The 15,798-nt window shown below is 37.8% G+C and overlaps 2 protein-coding genes across 3 annotated transcripts; both read left to right on the top strand.

The window, feature by feature from the left end:
* Positions 1-1,269: 1,269 nt before the first annotated feature.
* Positions 1,270-2,969, top strand: LOC135586198 (putative mannan endo-1,4-beta-mannosidase 9). Its single transcript, XM_065110976.1, has 5 exons — positions 1,270-1,596; positions 1,744-1,938; positions 2,033-2,155; positions 2,250-2,452; positions 2,567-2,969. The coding sequence occupies exons 1-5, from the start codon at positions 1,270-1,272 to the stop codon at positions 2,967-2,969; spliced, it is 1,251 nt and encodes a 416-aa protein (XP_064967048.1).
* A 2,081-nt stretch (positions 2,970-5,050) lies between these two features.
* On the top strand, positions 5,051-10,945 carry LOC135615633 (bZIP transcription factor 46-like). 2 transcript variants are annotated; one of them, XM_065114430.1, is made up of 5 exons: positions 5,051-5,131; positions 5,414-6,454; positions 7,912-7,983; positions 8,622-8,651; positions 10,709-10,945. In XM_065114430.1, exons 2-5 carry the CDS (start codon positions 5,435-5,437, stop codon positions 10,781-10,783), a joined length of 1,197 nt encoding a protein of 398 aa, XP_064970502.1. In that variant the 5' UTR covers positions 5,051-5,131; positions 5,414-5,434; the 3' UTR covers positions 10,784-10,945. The 2 variants fall into 2 exon arrangements, with proteins under 2 accessions (XP_064970502.1, XP_064970503.1); XM_065114431.1 differs by having other exon boundaries at positions 5,093-6,454; positions 8,626-8,651.
* Positions 10,946-15,798: the final 4,853 nt, after the last annotated feature.

Genomic DNA, 15,798 nt, shown 5'->3' with positions numbered 1-15,798 from the left:
TTAACGTAAACCTTATAAACTAAAAGTTTTAGATTAAATAGGACTAAAAATATATTGATCATAATTTTAATAATATTAGGAATAGATAGGAGGATATAATTATGCTAAATGGGTAAGTAGTTCTTTTAAATAAATATTTTAGGTATCTTAGATTAATTATTCAATAAAATTGAGAGATTGATAAATATATTATTTATAGAATAAAAATAAGATAGTTAAAATAAAAAGGGAGAGCGACGAAGGGCAACACGAGCAATGTGGATAGTGTGATTGGGGCGGTATTAGCAAAGACCAGAGGATTGACGACCTAAAGAGAGGTTCCCTACCGCTAACGAGAATGAGAGGGGCGGTATTAGTGAAGACAAAGAGGGTGGATGGTAGAAAGTATGGTGATAACAACATGGGAAGGCAAAGGGGGGAACTAGAGGTCATGGAGGAGGCGACAATAGTAACAAAAAGTAGGGTAAATACTATGATAAAGATGGAGGAGATGACATTGCTGACGATGAGAGTGGAGACCAAGTTGATTGATATTGTCACTTACAGTGAACGACTAATGGAGAACGAAAGAATATTTATATCAAAGTGAGGTGCCTACAAGAAAAATCCAATTATACATATATATATATATATATATATATATATATATATATATATATATATATATATATATATATATATATATATATATAAAATCTTGACTGAACATCACAGGTGATGCATGATTACTCAACCTCTTATCATTATTATCTAGGAATTAAGCGAAATAAAATACCAATCAAACGCATGCCAACATCTACTTAACTTTTGTCCGGATTCGTATTTTCAGTATATCTGAACCCACTTTGATCATGTCTGAACTATATTCAACCAATTTCAGTATATTAATCAAGCCCATAATTTATATTTCATCTATAAAGCCCATATTTAAACCAATCACGGTAGCATCGGAGCGGATGAAAGCGGGTGTATCCAAAAGTTTAACCAACTTGCGCAACTAACTTATGGGCTTACAGCTTTAAAGAAACCCTATAATTCCTCAAACTCCATCCCCACAATGGTGGATAGCTTCTAAGGTCTCCTTTACTCTCTACAGTTGCAGGATCGTTCCACTGCACCATATCCTATCAGTTCAAAGGGAAGGTTACCTTTCTATCGTTACAGGTCTTTGAACTTTATATAGTCTCTGTGCAAGAACTTCTTCTTTGCACTTGGTCCAAACCAGTACATTACAGATCTACTCCCACAGCAGAGATCATCATGAGCAAGATGATGATGAAGAAGAAGAAAACCTTGTGCAGCGTACTTCTCTTTGTTCTGCTAGTCTTCCATGGTAGTGCTTACAGTCCTTCCAGCTTTGCTAAGACCAGGGGAACTCATTTCGTTATTGACGATCGGCCGTTCTATTCGAACGGGTTCAATTCGTACTGGCTCATGTACACGGCTGCGGATCCGGCCGAGAAGGACAAGGTGTCTTCTGCTCTTGAGCAGGCCTCTACTCTCGGGTTAAGAGTGATCAGGACTTGGGCTTTCAGTGATGGAGGATATAGACCCTTGCAGTACTCCCCTGGTGTATACAATGAGAATATGTTTAAGGTAAATATATATACACATGCCTTGCTTGTTTAACTGTTGTACTATATTATTGTTTAAGGTAATGATTTAGCAGATCCGATCATGAAGAATGATTCTTAATTCTGACAACGATATCGGTTTATTCTTGGCTGAATGGAATCGATTCAGGCCTTGGACTTTGTGATCTCTGAAGCCAAGAAGTATGGTGTGCATCTGATACTGAGCTTGGTCAACAACTGGGAGGGCTTCGGAGGGAAGAAGAAGTATGTGCAATGGGCAAGAGACAAGGGTCAGTCCTTAGGGTCTGAAGATGACTTCTTCAGGAACGAAGTTGTGAAGCAATTCTACAAGAACCATGTCAACGTGCGTACACTGACAAGTTTCTCGCTACTGTTCCATTGCATGTATACCTTGGCTTCTATATGTGGAACTTCACAGATTTTGTTGTCTATATCAGACTGTTCTCGCCAGGGTTAACACTATCACGGGAGTAGCGTACAAGGATGATCCCACCGTTTTCGCATGGGAGCTCATGAACGAGCCGCGATGCCAAAGCGACCTCTCAGGAAGAACTCTCCAAGTTTGTCACAGCCAGTTCATTGATCCTTCTCAGATTCTTCCTTTTCATTCTGTTTCTGGTGATTCTTACGGCCGGCATCGGAATTCATTGACAGTCCTGGATCACGGAGATGGCTGCTCACGTGAAGTCTACAGATAGAAACCACATGGTGGAGGTTGGCATGGAGGGTTTCTACGGCGAATCGATGCCTGAGAGGAAGAAATACAACCCCGGCTACGAAGTCGGTACTGATTTCATCGCTAACAACCGGGTTCCGGGGATCGACTTCGCCACCATTCATGCATACCCTGATCAATGGTAAGCAGTACGTACGGTCGATCCTGTTGCGTTCTGTCAGAGCTCAACCCAGCTACAATCTCCACACAAATCATCAGCTCTCTAAGCTTAATTCCTTGCACCATTAATTTACAGGGTTCCAGGATCGAACGACGACGGTCAACTGGCCTTCCTCCGGAGCTGGATCCAGTCTCACATTCAAGACGCAGGTTCAATTCTTGGGAAGCCGCTCATGGTGACAGAATTCGGCAAGTCGTCGAGGCAAGCAGGGTACACCGTGAGCAAAAGGGACGCCTTCTACGCCACCATTTACGATGCAATATATGCATCAGCCAAGGCTGGAGGCCCTTGCGCAGGTGGTCTGTTCTGGCAGATGTTAGCCCAAGGAATGGATAGCTTCAGAGATGGCTACGAGATCATATTCGCTGAAAGCCCCTCGACGACGAGCATCATCTCTCGACAGTCCCACAGGATATCAAGTCTTGGCGTTCCCAAGGCACTGGAAGAAGCTGCAGAGATGGAGAACAAGGAACCCTAGTAGAATGATCAAGCACAAGGTGCATGCATGTATGTATCGAGTACTGATGCTAAATAAGAAAAAACTAATATATGTTTAATGCTGGAGATCGATAATGTCAAAATTGCTTGAAGCAATGCTTTGCATACATAATAACAACAGCCACTTCCAATGCTACCTTATGTTTTATAATTAAAATTATCGCAATAAAGGGAATGATTGCAATTACAACTCAATTAATGTCCACATTTGACTAATATATTCAATAAAATATCTAATTCCGGAACCCAATGTCTTTGTCTGGGGGAAAATTATTATTTTCATGACTAAAGCCAGACTTGGATGGGACTTTGGAGAACATTGTCATAAAAAATGCCTTCTCTTACCTACTCATGTGATAAATCTCTATAAAAACTCTCAATAGGCTTTCAAGGTAAGAGACATGAAAATTTTGTTTTAATTCAAAAAAAAAAGGAGATAGAAAGAGAAGTTATTTATTTTCCTCAAAATATAAGGAAATAAGATAATGAACTTCAATTTTTTCCCCTTATTTGACCTTCAATTATTTATTCTTTCTGCCTCTCCTGACTGAGCTTCATTATCCTTAATATGTACACCTATAATTTTTTTTAAAATACATTCATTCTTCTTTTGTATAATTTAATATTAATAAGGGTATCAATTTTGAATTCGGCACAATAACAAATCTCGAACCCAACTTGACATAGAGATATAACCTTATAGCATAAAAATGACTATGATATAATTTATTTAATAAATAAATAATTACAGATAATTTTAGATGAATTAAATATCTTTTAAGTATAACGTAGAATCGATATAAATTTAGATGCAAGTACAAATTTAATATATATTTTTTACAAAGGGTAAGTAGTTAAACAATATAAAACTAAACAAAGCAAAGATAAAATAGAGATTTCCATCCTTAAGATGCATTTTTCACAAGAATAAAAAAAAAAGAAAAAGAGTAGGGACTAAGTTTTCTATCATCACAATCCTTGGTTTCAAAAAAGTTCAGCTAAATGCTGGCTAACAATTTTGCATTGAAATCAAACTATCTTGATAAACCAATAAACCAATGGATCAATTGGCAATATCATTTTTTTTCTCTTACAAATGATTTGAGCGATCAAGTTGATATTAGAACTTTACGTCGATCTAAGAGAATCTCTAACCAATAACTTTATTTGGCAACATTACTAACAATTGGTCAATTAACATGAAGACAATGATATTCAACATTCAAATCCACAAAGAACAAAGAAAACGAGGAAACAAATGACTTCTTTGTGCCACATCAACTGCTTGGAAAATGGTACCATGTGCTGGTACTATTGCCCTGTTGAACAATCCGCATCTCGAGAAGACCTTTCCTAGATATACGGATAGCAAAGGCCAAGTGGAAGCCAATGATAGAGATTTGAGGATTCGGAAAATATTTTTTTGACAAGGATAAATAACTTATTAACTTGATGAGACTAAATAGTCTAAATTAATAGTTTTTTAATCCAACAAACATCATAAATCAACCAAAATCTCCTCCGCTTTCAGCGTTTGATGAGGGATTAAATAGAACATCATAGATCAAGACACCTAAATGGACACTATTCTCAAGTGGAGAGTGCAGCCAGCATTGAGAATCTATCAGAAAACCTGTCCTTTAAAGAAACCTCCATATCGAAGGAACACTTTGAGGCAGGGACCCTCGTGACGCCTTGCAAGGCGTCCCCATCGTCGTTCGATCGGCATCCAATGGTGCTCTTGAGAAAGGACGACGACTAAGGCACGCCTCCATTGCACGAAAACCCAGCCCAACGATGGGCCGCTCGCTATGCTCTCATCAGCCCATGCATCATCATACACAATTAAAAACTACGATGCAAATCCGACCCTCCAACGGACCTTGTCTGATAGCAAATTGACGGTTCAGATCTCACAAGACGGCGGCTTTCTATTGGGTGTTTGTCGCCATCACCCGTGGGCAACGCGCCACGTCGCGCGAAGCCGGCCCCTTTTTATAATGCGAAGTCTCCCGTCGCCCTCTATATCTGCGCGCACCGCTGCGTTCCGACACCTGGCCGTCCTCGACTCCACATTACCTGCTTCTGGGTAGCAGGCGACGAGCGGCGAACCCCTCGCCACTTGATACCAAATACAAAAAGGTCTCCCTCTCTCTTCTCTCTCAGAGGCGCGCGCGCACACAATGGGAAAAACTATGAAAGTGCTGTTTCTCTTGCCAATTTTGGCAAACAGGGATTCGCTAGAGATATTTTAAGACGTTATTTTAGATATTTTAAGATGTTGGTTTCTGTAAAATAGTGTGGGGTGAAGTGTTGTTACTGCTATTTGTCTATATTTGTGGAAGAATTTTCATCTTGGGTTTTGCTTGAACTTGTTCAAGATTTGTTTATGAGATCTGATCTTGATGATTTTGTTGGTGGTAGGGAGATTGAAGGAGGTGGGGAATGGATTTCAAGAGTCTCGGAGGCGGAGGAGGAGGGGAGGGTGGGGAGCCACCGGTCCCGCCGCCGCTGGCGCGACAGGGGTCGGTCTACTCGCTTACGATGGACGAGTTCCAGAGCACGCTGGGAGGGATCGGGAAGGACTTCGGGTCGATGAACATGGACGAGTTGCTTAGGAACATATGGACGGCCGAGGAGAGCTACGCCATGACCGCCGCCCGTGGCGATGGCAGCGGTCCCGGCTCCGGCCTCCAGCGGCAGGGTTCGCTCACCTTGCCCAGAACCCTCAGCCAGAAGACGGTCGACGAGGTCTGGCGGGACCTCGTAGGCCACTCCTCCTCCTGCAGCCAGGTGCCGGCCGTCCGCGGCTTGGATGTCCCGCGGCAGTCCACCCTCAGGGAGATGACCCTCGAGGAGTTCTTGGTGCGGGCCGGAGTGGTGAGGGAGGACATGGCTCCGCCGCAGGCGCCTTCGAGGCCGACCAACAATACAAGTAACGACACCAGCGTCTTTTATGGCGATTTGCCGGCCGTCAACAGTTCTGCTGGACTTGATCTCGGATTCAGTCAGGCGCCGGCTGGAAGTACCGGAAACATTGTGGACGCTCCAATTCCTCACGGTTCAGCTGCCAATTTGGGGATGACGGTCACTGCCGCCAGACTTTATGCGCCTCCCATGACCTTGGGAAATGGCGTGGACTTGGCGAATCCACAAGGGATGACAGGCGGAGGGCTTGTTGGTTTTGGCCATGCTGATGTGAGGAACGGATTGACAACGGGGATCCTTGGTCTGGGCGCAGCTGGAGTTTTGGCGGCATCAGGCTCCCCTGCAGACCATCTGTCTTCGGATAGGCTTGGGAAAGGCAACGGGGATCTGTCTTCTGTGTCGCCCGTTCCGTACGTGTTCAGTGGTGGGATGAGGGGACGGAAAGGCAATGGAGCTCTCGAGAAAGTTGTGGAGAGGAGGCAGAGAAGGATGATAAAAAACAGGGAGTCTGCTGCTAGATCGCGTGCCCGAAAGCAGGTAATCTTTTTCTTGTGCTTTCTAGTAATATGTTTTTGCTTATGTTGCGTATTTTGCTTAGAATGGTTGCACTTTTTGTTTTTTCTTGTTTCTCTATGGTTCATGCCCATCTTGTCAAAGAATGCTATACTTAGTAGGATCAGTGTTCTATGTTTGGTTAGACAATCCTTTCTTTTTGTGCATTTCATGAGATGTGAGACTCTGTTCTTTGGTATTCTATTACTTGTCAGCCTTTCTGATCTTGAGTTGCTGCTCTTCTTTTTTCATATTTCTACTAAGTATTTGTTGTTCGTTTGAATAAAATCGAGGGTTCTTAATCAACCGTGAAATGCTAATTAAATCGGCAGATTATCTGAATGCAGTTCACTTCGTGAGTTCTTATTTTTATTTGTGAACAATGATAACATTCATCCAAAAGATGGATGACTTTCATGATCTGTACAACAAAAACTTCTATAAAACATTATCTGGTGGAGAAGATGTCATCCAAGTCAGATCCCTATAGTGTGCACAATGTGTAATGCATCCTAATCCTTGTGGACAAGTATGATTCCATCAACATGCTAATAGGCTGGCTTTCATGACATAATTGAAGTTTGTTGTCTTTATCCAGTAACAAAAAAAGTGTTACATTGACTGGATAGGTGCATTGGTTATGATTTTGTTACTAACAAGTTGGATTGGTAATGAATCTTAATGATTGAGAATCAGCCCATGAACCAAGTATTTCCTCCATAAAAACCATTATTGCTTTTGTGTGTGTGTGTATATATATATATATATATATATATATATATATATATATATATATACAGAATGCATTATCTATTCTTATTCAGAATAATGCTCTTAAGCATATTGTTTTACATCTTGGATAATTTAAAGAATATGGTTCTCCTTTAGCAAAAGAGAACCTTATATTTTCTTTTTGTCGTAACCCATTCACTTCTAAGAGTCTTGCTTAATATTGTTATGCATGAAGCTGGTATCAAATCCTTCAACCGTTGGTGATTTACTGAATTGAGACTTGTGTTTTCTTCTAATTTCTTCTATATATTTTCATGGAAGAGATCAGTAGATTAAATTGATGAATTTTTAAAATGTATATAATGTAAAGATCTAAGAAGTAGATTGTTTTATGTGCCAAAAGTTGACTTTGGAAATGAAATTATGAGTGCAGTAAAAGGTTGGCCCAGAATCCCAACTATGTTGTCACAATTTGTCAGCATAACTTAGGTTATATTAGAACAATAGAGCCTGCAGAGTTTTTGCCACATGACACAATAATGCTTGTAATCTAGTACATTGGCTTTGCTTCTTCTCTATTATGTTATTTTCTTTTTTAAATAGAGAAAAATGAGTTTTGCTGGTTTCTCTTTTTTAAATGGATATTATGTAGATGCTATTAACTTTATTCAAGACTCCTGTAACATATTAACATTTCTGATTTGACCTAGGCTTATACTATGGAGCTGGAAGCTGAGGTAGCAAAACTTAAAGAACAAAATCAAGAATTGCAGGAGAAACAGGTGGTTTTCTCAACTGTATTGACATGTCTGATTTATGATGTCATGATTTCTCTATTCGTAATTCATCGGAATCCTTTTTTAACGATAAATTAATAACCATTTTCTTGTTTGTTACCGCTACTTTCATGTCAGTTTCCAAATTTCCAATAGCATTGCTCTTTGTTCCCCTTGCACTTGGATTTTCATAAGACCTAAATATGCAGCTTCTATGCGAATATCCGAGATAGAGATGTCACAAAGCGGAATAAAAATGAGAGTGGTAGTTTGTGATTAATTGTAAATCCTGATTTGATGTTTGTGCTTTAGAAAATCCAGATTCAAAAAAGTATTGGATAATTACATTAACTCTATTGCAATTCTGTTATTTAATAGTAGAAATGGCAAAGAAATTTCCCAAAATAAGTACCTTCACCTTGATGAGTTCATCATGATCTTTGATAACCATGAGGTTAGATCGTGTGTCTATGCTTCCCCATACCAATGGCATGTCCTGTTCCAACATTACAGCATGTATTGTTCTAGTTGGGTCTGCATTTAGATGCAAAATTTGATATTCATGAGCCATACTATGTTGTTTACAACTTTATGAGCAAGTAAGAAAGATAGAACCTCTGATTAGCCTCTTCAACTTTTTGTAGGCAGAAATGATGGAGATGCAGAAAAATCAGGTAACTTTTTCTCTTTAGATTGATCATTAATCTAGATATTTTCCCACCATATATATAATCATGTCTGCTGTTGGTATAGAATTTCATGATATTCTTTTCCTACTGATTGCAAAATGATTGACTCTACTGCTGGTAGTTTCTAACTATGATGTATATTTTTCTTTTCCGTCAGTCATCATGTACTTTTCTTTATTATTTTACTGATGAAAATTTGTTGCTAGACTGAAGGATATACGTTTCCAAGTCAAGCTAATTGCCTTTGTGCAACTCAAGCAACTCAGCATAGTCACCATATTAACAATCATCTTTTCTAGATATGCTTTTCTCTTCACTGCAGTGACTTATTTTTATTCTCTGATTTTAAATAAAGATGTTTAGCATGTTGAGGAAAACATTGAAGTAAAATGAATCTCAAACAATAAGATAATTTCATGGGAAGAAATAACCCATACATGAATTAGTTGATGGAATGACAACCACCCATAAAATACGTTGATCCTTCTCTGCTGCATGTGGCTTCAGAGACTCTAAAAGTGTGCATAGATAAATTGTTTATTTTGTTATCTTTGGAGTTTTTGTAACTCTTAAACCTAAATTAGTCAATGTGCTAGGGGCTTTGAGGCTAAGGAACAAAATTTTGATTGTCTGGTTTATTCCATATTAGTGCAGCATGGATCTGCACACCTTTTGGTTGATTGCCTTGATTTAGCAATTTCTTGAGCCAGCCTATGCCGCTCTTTAGTTTCAATTAGAGGTGTCCTCTCTTTTTTCCTTTCTAGTTGCTCTAATTGAATCTCATCTTTTGTTGTCTCCTCTTCTACCCTCTCTTCTTTGTTTCATATTTATTATTTAATGCCACCAATAACAACTAATTTTGATTTTGTCATTTTCATTGTGTCCTGATACACCTGATGTCTACATTTTTAATGATGTGCAGTCGTTTGATTTATTTTTTTCAAATAAATTTGATTCGATTAGGATGTCTCTTGCAAGTGATGTGGTGTCCTGATACACCTTTGTTTCATAAGTTATCATATGAAACATCTACTACTAATATTAGTTTCTATGTTTGTTCAAGGAAAAGAAAAAAAAAATCCAGGCAAAATATAGGAGACAACTAGCTTGATTGAAGATTCTAAATAAAAAAAGTTTTGAGCTTGATCGAAGATTTCAAAGTTTCATTGAAGATATTATAGTACAAGGAAATTTCATTAATATTTAAGATTGTTGATTGATTTAGAATACTTTCTGTTTTGCTAATTTTCTTGTAAAATTATTCCTATTTTGTAAGTATTTTTTAGAATTTTTCCCTTTTTGTGATTCATATTGTAGAAATTGCTTTCCTGATTTCACCAGTGTCATGGTATGTTCCAGTGTACCATGTGTCTAATACACCAGTCATGGTTGGTACTTGAAATTGCAGTCCTTAGTATCATCTCTATTTCAGAGTCATAATTGTCGGTCTGCCTTTCTTCCCCTTCTATTTTTCGTTCTCCTACTTTATTATATTGTTTTTCTTCAAGGCCATTGAATGAAGTAGAATTGAGTAAAATCGGCAAATTTCAATTAAGTTTGATCAACCTTAGTTTCTTTCAATCAATTTGTGGCTATAAGGTCAAGAAATCAATCGATCGGTTAATACTAAGAACTATGGTCAAAAGGATCCGTTCTTAAGGAGAATCTTCTATGCTGCTTATGAGATTTGTAACATGTAATATATTTAATTTGCTGCTCCAAGCAATTGTTCCAAACCTTGCCTCCGCCTAACTCACTTCAAGTTCACCAGGGTATAGGTTAATTAGGTGACACATTAAATAATAGAGTATCATCAACCAAAAATAATCCCTTCTGTAGTGCGACAAAATGGTGTTAACGCATACATTCTATGATACGATAATAACTAACAATTCGATATGTATCAGTGACTTGGTAAGATAAGCTAGAAAGAAGCCATTTGTTGCTACTGTTGCAAGTTCTTGTCTTTTTATCCTAGTTTGAATTTACTATGAGGACATAGTTCCACCTTCTTCAAACAAGGTTAAATTTGGTTCTAACAGGTCTTGCAGATGATCAATCAGCAGCATGGACCAAAGAAGAAGTGCTTGAGGAGGACACAAACAGGTCCATGGTAAAGGGAGGCCTCGACAACCAGAATATCTTGTATTTTAGCTTGTAGAGCAGTTGTGTATATGGCAGGGTATTTCATCATTTGCTGTAGAATCAAAATAATATTGTAGAATTAGCTTTTCGTCTTTCTTGTTTTGCTCTTCTCATAGTGATCTTTTATTCTTGCATGCTTTTATGTCAGTGAGCTTTATCTCTTCCTAGTCTCATTACTGACATTTCCGACCATGTGATAATTACCGCAAAAGCCTGCCTTTGGCCGAGCATGTTGGTTGGTTATGTAAGAAATTTTAATGAAGCCAACTTGTGTTTCTAAATCATTGTAATAGAAACACAATAAAATTAATACGGAAACGAAATAGCGTATCTCCAGCTATTGTCGTCAAGAATTTCTACAAAGGTTTCTTCTTGAACTTTGATTCTTCTCGGCTCAGAACTCTCGCTTTAGATGGTGTAGGAAAGTCTTTCGCTTCAAAGAGATGATTGAGCCAAGGGACCAAAATCCTCATGTATATATAGATGTTCTCCCATCAAGAACATTTATCATCACCAACTCATAACGTTCAAGAATTAATTCAAATTTGTAACGTTTGGATCATAATGAAGAACTTAATGATATTAAATATTTAATTTAATAATAACGATTTCATGCATAAAGAGTAAGAAACTGAAATCATTTAAACCATAATAAATAAAGAAATTCATGATAATGAATTATGAATCTTAATAAGAACGGTTACGTTATTATTAAATAAGTTATTTAATAATAACTGTTACATTCTCCCACTTGGTCCATACGTTTATCTTAATAATTTGAATTAATCTTTCTCGAACAACTTTCTTAAGAAATAAATACATGAATCATAGCGATAAGTCCTCTAAGAGCGAGTATTATCATCCATGTATCACGATGTATTTAGTTTCTTAATCTTAATGTGGTAATATTACTTTATGAATAAACCTTATGTTTATTCTTGGTCCAACAACAATATATTTTCTCAAAATAATGTGCACATGAATGAGAAAATTTCACAATATATAAGAGTTTCAATATCATTACAAAGTGGAACTAAGTCCCATTTTCTTTACATGATCCTTGAATTTTAGAGGTGGTATGCCTTTAGTCAAAGGATCAGCAATCATCAATTCAGTGCTAATGTGCTCAATGACCACTTTCTTTTCTTTTACACGTTCTCTTATGGTTAAATACTTAATGTCGATGTGTTTACTTCGACTTCCACTTTTATTGTTTTTAGCCATAAATACAGCAGCTGAATTATCACAGAAAATTCTTAATGGCCTAGAAATAGAATCCATGATTCTAAGCCCAGAAATGAAACTCTTAAGCCATACACTATGTGAAGTAGCCTCAAAGCAGGAGACAAACTCAGCTTCCATGGTAGAAGTAGCAGTCAAGGTTTGCTTAGCGCTTCTCCAAGAAATAGCTCCACCGGCCATCATAAAAATATATCCTGATGTTGATTTACGAGAATCAACACAACCGGCGAAGTCTGAATCTGAGTAACCAATCACATCCAGATTATCTGTATGTCTATACATAAGCATGTAATCTTTGGTTCCTTGTAGATACCTCATCACTTTCTTTGCAGCTCTCCAGTGGTCCATACCTGGATTACTCTGATATCGACCTAGCATCCCCACAATAAATGCAATATCAGGTCTAGTACAGACCTGAGCATACATAAGGCTTCCTACGACAGAAGCATATGGGATGTTTTTCATTGATTCCCTTTTAAAATTGTTCTTAGGGCATTGGTTCAAATTGAACCTATCACCTTTCACAATGGGAGCAACACTTGGTGAACAATCCTTCATCCGAAATCTTTCTAAAAGTTTATCAATATAGGTTTCTTGTGATAGACCTAAAATGCATCGAGGTCTATCTCTATAGATCTTAATGCCAATGACATAAGATGCTTCACCCATATCCTTCATGTCAAAATTTTTAGAAAGAAATTGTTTCACCTCATGCAGCAAATCCTTATCATTGGTTGCAAGCAAAATATCATCTACGTATAAAACAAGGAAATATATTTTACTCCCACTAACCTTCTGGTATATGCATTAATCCATGAGATTTTCAACAAATCCGAATGAAGAAATCACTTCATGAAATTTAAAATACCATTGGCGGGAGGCTTGTTTTAAGCCGTATATAGACTTCCTAAGCTTGCAAACCAAGTGCTCACCAACACTAGAGGAGAAACCTTCAGGTTGTTGCATATAAACCTCTTCCTCTAGATCTCCATTAAGAAATGCTGTTTTCACATCCATTTGTTGCAACTCAAGGTCAAAATGAGCAACTAATGCTAAAATAATACGCAGAGAATCTTTCTTAGATACAGGAGAAAATGTCTCCGTATAATTGATTCCCTCTTTTTGAGTAAATCCCTTTGCAACAAGTCTTGCCTTGTATATCTCAATGTTGCCTAACGAATCTTTCTTAGTTTTAAAGACCCATTTGCAACCAATGGCCTTTGCTTCATTAGGCAACTCTACAAGATTCCAAACTCCATTGCTCATCATGGAATTCATCTCTTCTTTCATAGCATCATGCCACAAATTTGACTTTTTGCAACTCATGGCTTGTGAAAATGTTTCAGGATCATTTTTTGCTCCAATATTATAGTCAGATTCTTGTAGATATACAACATAATCACTAGGAATTGCTGATCTTTTATTTCTAGTAGATCTTCTTAATGTTGTACCAATGGTTCCTTGAGGAACTTGTGGTTCAACTAGTTGTTCAGGAGCTTGTTGTAATTCCTGAACTACTTGATCTATTAGAATACTATCAACAACTTGTGGAATTTCAATGATTGGTTGTTCAGCACTAGTTTGTACTTGAGGAGTGCTATGAACTATAACCAATCTATCAGTTGATGTGGAAGGTTGAGATTCTATATGATCATGTGCGGAAACTATGTTCCTGAAATGATCGCTCCCACTAATCACATCATCCTCAAGAAATTTAGCGTTTCTTGATTCCACAATCCTAGTTATGTGAGATGGACAATAGAACCTGTAACCTTTGGACTTTTCGGCATATCCAATGAAATACCCACTAATAGTCCTCGGGTCCAGTTTCTTCTCTTGTGGATTATATATCCTGACTTCAGACGGACATCCCCAAATGCGCATATGTCGCAAACTTGGTTTCCAACCTTTCCATAGTTTAAATGGTGTCTTTTGGACAGCCTTGGTTGGAACTCGGTTTAATATATACACAGCCGTTTTTAATGCTTCAGTCCACAAGAACTTAGGAAGATTGGAGTTGCTAAGCATACTCCGCACCATGTCCAATAATGTTCGGTTTCTTCTTTCTGCAACACCATTTTGGTATGGAGAACCAGGCATAGTGTATTGGGCAATAATCCCATGTTCTTGAAGAAACTTAGCAAAAGGACCAGGTGCTTGTCCATTTTCAGTATATCTACCATAATATTCTCCACCCCTATCTGATCTCACAATTTTAATTTGCTTACCACATTGGTTCTCAACTTCAGCCTTAAAGACTTTGAAGGCATCCAATGCTTCATTTTTATTATGAAGCAAATATATATACATATATCGTGAGTAATCATCTATAAAGGAGATGAAATATTTCTGACCATGTATGTCCATGTCTGGACAACATATATCAGTATGAATTATTTCTAATGAGTCTGAACTCCTATTAGCACCCCTTTTGGACTTATTGGTCTGTTTTCCTTTAATACAGTCCACACAAGTCTTAAAATTAGTAAAATCAAGAGTACTAAGTACCCCATCTTTAACTAATCTTTTAATTCTCTCTATGGAGATATGTCCTAATCTCCGATGCCATAATATAGAGGAGTCCTCATTAATATTACACCTCTTAATGCCAGCGTCAACATGCATTGAACCTTGAGTATTATCATTTTGTAATAAAATACTGTAAAGACCGTCAGACAAAATACCATTCCCAACACAATCAGATTTATATAATAAACGAAATGATGTGTCTTTAAAATTAAAGGAATATCCAAATGATACGAGTCTGGAAACAGAAATTAAGTTTCGTGAGAAACTTGGTACATAAAAGGTTCTTTCCAATTTTAAAACAAAACCACTACTTAAAGTTAAAATGCATGTTCTAATTGCTTCCACATGTGAGCCCATCTTATTTCCTGATAAGATGCTTTGCTCACTTCCCACTGGCTTCCTTAGGTTTTGCATACCCTGCAAAGAGTTTGCAATATGGATTGTTGATCCAGAGTCAATCCACCAGGTGTTAATATTAACATTGACCATATTAGATTTATAACATACATATGAGGTTAGTTTATCTTTCTTTTCAAGCCATTGTTCGAATTTCGTACATTCCTTCTTCACGTGTCCCTTTCTTTTACAAAAGAAACACCTTGCTTCTTTCTTGATATCAGCTTGGGGTGATATTTTACCTTTTCCCTGCTGATAAGCTTTTTGATTGGCTTGATGTTTGTCAGTTTTGTTCTTCCCTCGAGTGGTTACCATCAATGTACTCTCACCCAATTCCATTACTAGCCACTCTTCTTCTTGAACACACATGGTCATTAATTCATTAATTGACCATTTGTCCTTATGTGTATTGTATGAAATTTTAAAAGGGCTATATTGAGGTGGAAGGGTGTTCAGAATATAGTGCACCAGGAAGGATTCTGACATATTAACCTCAGGTTTCTTAAGTTGAGCCGCAATATCTCGCATTTGCATTATGTGCTCACGCACACCCTTTATGTTGGTGAGTCTAAGGGATGAAAATTTCATTATAAGGGTGCTTGCTAGTGCCTTATCCGAAGTGATGAATTGTTCATCGATAGCCTTTAGCAAGTCTCGGACATTTTCATGCTGGTCAACAGAACCACGTATGCCAGCAGTTATCTTAGTTTTGATAAACATCACGCTGAGCCGATTGGATCGCTCCCATCGCTCATATAACGCGATCTCAGTTAGAGTGCTGGTATCATTGACTATAGGTGGTTCATCTTTTCTAATAGCA

The sequence above is a fragment of the Musa acuminata genome, chromosome BXJ2-6 (assembly GCF_036884655.1).
Source record: "Musa acuminata AAA Group cultivar baxijiao chromosome BXJ2-6, Cavendish_Baxijiao_AAA, whole genome shotgun sequence".
NCBI classification, from domain to species: domain Eukaryota; kingdom Viridiplantae; phylum Streptophyta; class Magnoliopsida; order Zingiberales; family Musaceae; genus Musa; species Musa acuminata.
The sequence above is the reverse complement of the archived record's forward strand: the minus strand, read 5'-3'. Positions and strand labels throughout refer to the sequence as shown.

Coding starts and splice junctions, on each gene's coding strand:
- LOC135586198 (XM_065110976.1), top strand. CDS start 1,270: ATGATGATGAAGAAGAAGAAAACCTTGTGCAGCGTACTTCTCTTTGTT. Junction 1,597..1,743: donor ACAATGAGAATATGTTTAAG/GTAAATATATAT, acceptor GAATCGATTCAG/GCCTTGGACTTTGTGATCTC. Junction 2,453..2,566: donor CATGCATACCCTGATCAATG/GTAAGCAGTACG, acceptor ATTAATTTACAG/GGTTCCAGGATCGAACGACG.
- LOC135615633 (XM_065114430.1), top strand. CDS start 5,435: ATGGATTTCAAGAGTCTCGGAGGCGGAGGAGGAGGGGAGGGTGGGGAG. Junction 6,455..7,911: donor GATCGCGTGCCCGAAAGCAG/GTAATCTTTTTC, acceptor GATTTGACCTAG/GCTTATACTATGGAGCTGGA. Junction 8,652..10,708: donor TGGAGATGCAGAAAAATCAG/GTAACTTTTTCT, acceptor TGGTTCTAACAG/GTCTTGCAGATGATCAATCA.